This window comes from Myotis davidii, unplaced genomic scaffold (genome assembly GCF_000327345.1).
Source record: "Myotis davidii unplaced genomic scaffold, ASM32734v1 scaffold181, whole genome shotgun sequence".
In the NCBI taxonomy this organism is placed as follows: Eukaryota; Metazoa; Chordata; class Mammalia; order Chiroptera; family Vespertilionidae; genus Myotis; species Myotis davidii.
Genome location: NW_006291504.1, coordinates 3,210,674 through 3,213,001, shown reverse-complemented (window position 1 = coordinate 3,213,001; position 2,328 = coordinate 3,210,674). Strand labels below are relative to the sequence as shown.

Genomic DNA, 2,328 nt, shown 5'->3' with positions numbered 1-2,328 from the left:
CGGTCCGTCCTTGGGGAAGGATAGCGCGGCCACAGGCCTCGGCCCCCCTTTTGGCAGCTTCCATGGTTCCCACTGGCCGCCCCCCCGCCCCCACCTCCCACACACACTTCATTGTTCCCATCTCCAGGCCTAAGGGTCTCTCTGCTGGGAGCCCTGCCCTGCCCTGCCCAGCCCAGCGTCCCCCCAGAGCCAGGCCCCCGTGATGTGAAAATAAGTCTCTCTCCCTTCCCTGCGGAGAAGGGACTCGGCCTTTGTTCCCATCTCCTGTTGGTTTTTCTGTGTATTTGGCCCCATTCCTTGCCCAGTGCCTGCGCAGGGGGTCGGCTTCCCTCTGTAGACCCGGGGGGAACACAGTTGCTCTTAGAGCTTTTTTAGGACGCGCGCCCGAATGTTCCGGAAAGGGATGCTCGCGCTCGCCCCGCAGGGCACAGCCACCTCGGCCTCTGTCATCTGCCCGCCCTCCGCTCCCCCTGGACTCTGTCCCTTTATGCAGAGCCCTGTGCTCACCTTCCGGGCTGGTCCTGAGAGGTGGCCCCTCGGGGTGAGGGGTTGGGGGGGCTCAGGGGGGACAGGTGCTCGGGCGGAGAGGCTCGGAGAAGCGGCCGTGGTCCCCGCCCCCCAGGACTCAGCACGGGGAGCAGCCGGGTCCCCGGCAGAGAGCGAAGCCACAGGAATCAGGCCGGACGGGCTGGGGAGGCAGTGGCTTCGGGACAGACCCGCAGGGACGAGGTGGGAGCTTTGGGGGCTCCGCGTGGGTTGGAGCATGACGAGACCTAAAGGCAAAGGCCGGGAGGTCTGAGGAGCCGGGGCGGCCGGCAGGCGAGGGCCTGGGAATTCGGGGGGCGGGGGAGCCGGGGGCAGGAGGACGGCAACCTTCTGTCGCCTCCCAGTCGACACCCGAGCCGTCGCCATAGCGCCAACGCCCGGCATGGGAAACGCGCTTTGCCTGTCTGACTGCGTGCAGAGGGTGACCCCGATTCTGACCCTCAATGGGGTGGGAGGAGGGCTGATGCCCAGCAGCCCCGGGACCTGGGCTTGGTTTTGGTCAGGGCTGCGGACCCCTGGGTGGGCAGGCGGTGCACTGTGGGTGGCACATTGTCCGGCTCGGTGGACCACGTGTAGGCACTGGTGATAAAACAGCAATCCCAGCTGTCATGACTGATACTGTCACAGGCTGTGGATAAACCCCAGGGGGCAGGTGACCCAGGTACGGGCACCATTTCACTGGTTAGAAGCCAAGGTTTCAGCGAATATTGGGTGGATGTGTGGGTGGCTGGGTGGGTGGGAGAACAGAGGGTGGGTGTTTAGGTTAGTGGGTGGCTGAGGCCCAGGTAGGTGCTCAACAGCTCGCCACGATTCCGGAGCTTAGAGCAGTGGGAGTCGGGCCCCACCAAGCCCCCCAAAACCCCCTCCTCTATGGCCGACTGGCCCTGGTCACCGAGTCGCTGGGTGTCTCGCAGGGTCTTACAGCGCCAGCCAGGGCGTTAACTGCATCCGCGAGGACGTGGCTGCCTACATCACCCGGCGGGACGGCGTGCCTGCGGACCCCGACAACATCTACCTGACCACTGGCGCCAGCGACGGCATCACTGTACGTGGGGGGGGGGCTGGTGGTGAGCCGCTGCTCAGCCATGAAGGGCAGCCTGGCACGTGACGGGCAAGCGCGTGGGCCTCCTGGTCCCTGCTCTCCCCCCGCCCCGGGAGCTGCGGTCCTCACCTTGTTCCGTCTTCAGGAGCCCGAGGAGCTGCAGCCTCGGTTTCCCACAGAGCCCACAGCAGCAGGTCCAGCGGGGGAGGGACCCTGGGGCCCTCGGGGAGCCCCCGCTTCTGGCGACGTGGCCTTTCTCTGACTCGGCTCGAACCGCGTACCTCCTCTGCCGGGCACGGTGCCGGGAACATGAGAGCATTTGATCTTGCTTATTCCCACGGCAGATCCCATTTCACAGATGAGGACAGTGAGGCTCAGGGAGTGAGGTGGCCCCGTCCCCGGGGTGGCTGGGAGAGGCTGGGCTGGGGCCCCGGCTCATCTGCTGGCGGCGGCGGTGGCCCTGGACGATGCGATTTGTCTCCGTTGCAGACGATCCTGAAGATCCTGGTTTCCGGGGGCGGCAAGTCGCGGACGGGGGTGATGATCCCCATCCCGCAGTACCCCCTCTACTCGGCGGTCCTCTCCGAGCTGGGCGCCGTGCAGGTCAACTACTACCTGGACGAGGACAACTGCTGGGCCCTGAACGTGCAGGAGCTGCGGCGGGCCGTGCGGGAGGCCAAGGAGCACTGTGACCCCAAGGTGCTGTGCATCATCAACCCCGGGAACCCCACAGGTGTGGC

The 2,328-nt window shown here is 66.2% G+C and overlaps 1 protein-coding gene across 1 annotated transcript in view; it reads left to right on the top strand.

Moving 5' to 3' along the window:
- GPT2 (glutamic pyruvate transaminase (alanine aminotransferase) 2) overlaps nt 1–2,328 on the top strand; it is a 12,920-nt gene that overhangs the window by 1,995 nt on the left and 8,597 nt on the right. Inside the window, exons 2-3 of the mRNA XM_015564699.1 lie at nt 1,461–1,591; nt 2,078–2,321. Of these exons, the coding sequence (XP_015420185.1) occupies nt 1,461–1,591; nt 2,078–2,321 (375 nt within the window). The remainder of the gene's footprint in view (nt 1–1,460; nt 1,592–2,077; nt 2,322–2,328) is intronic.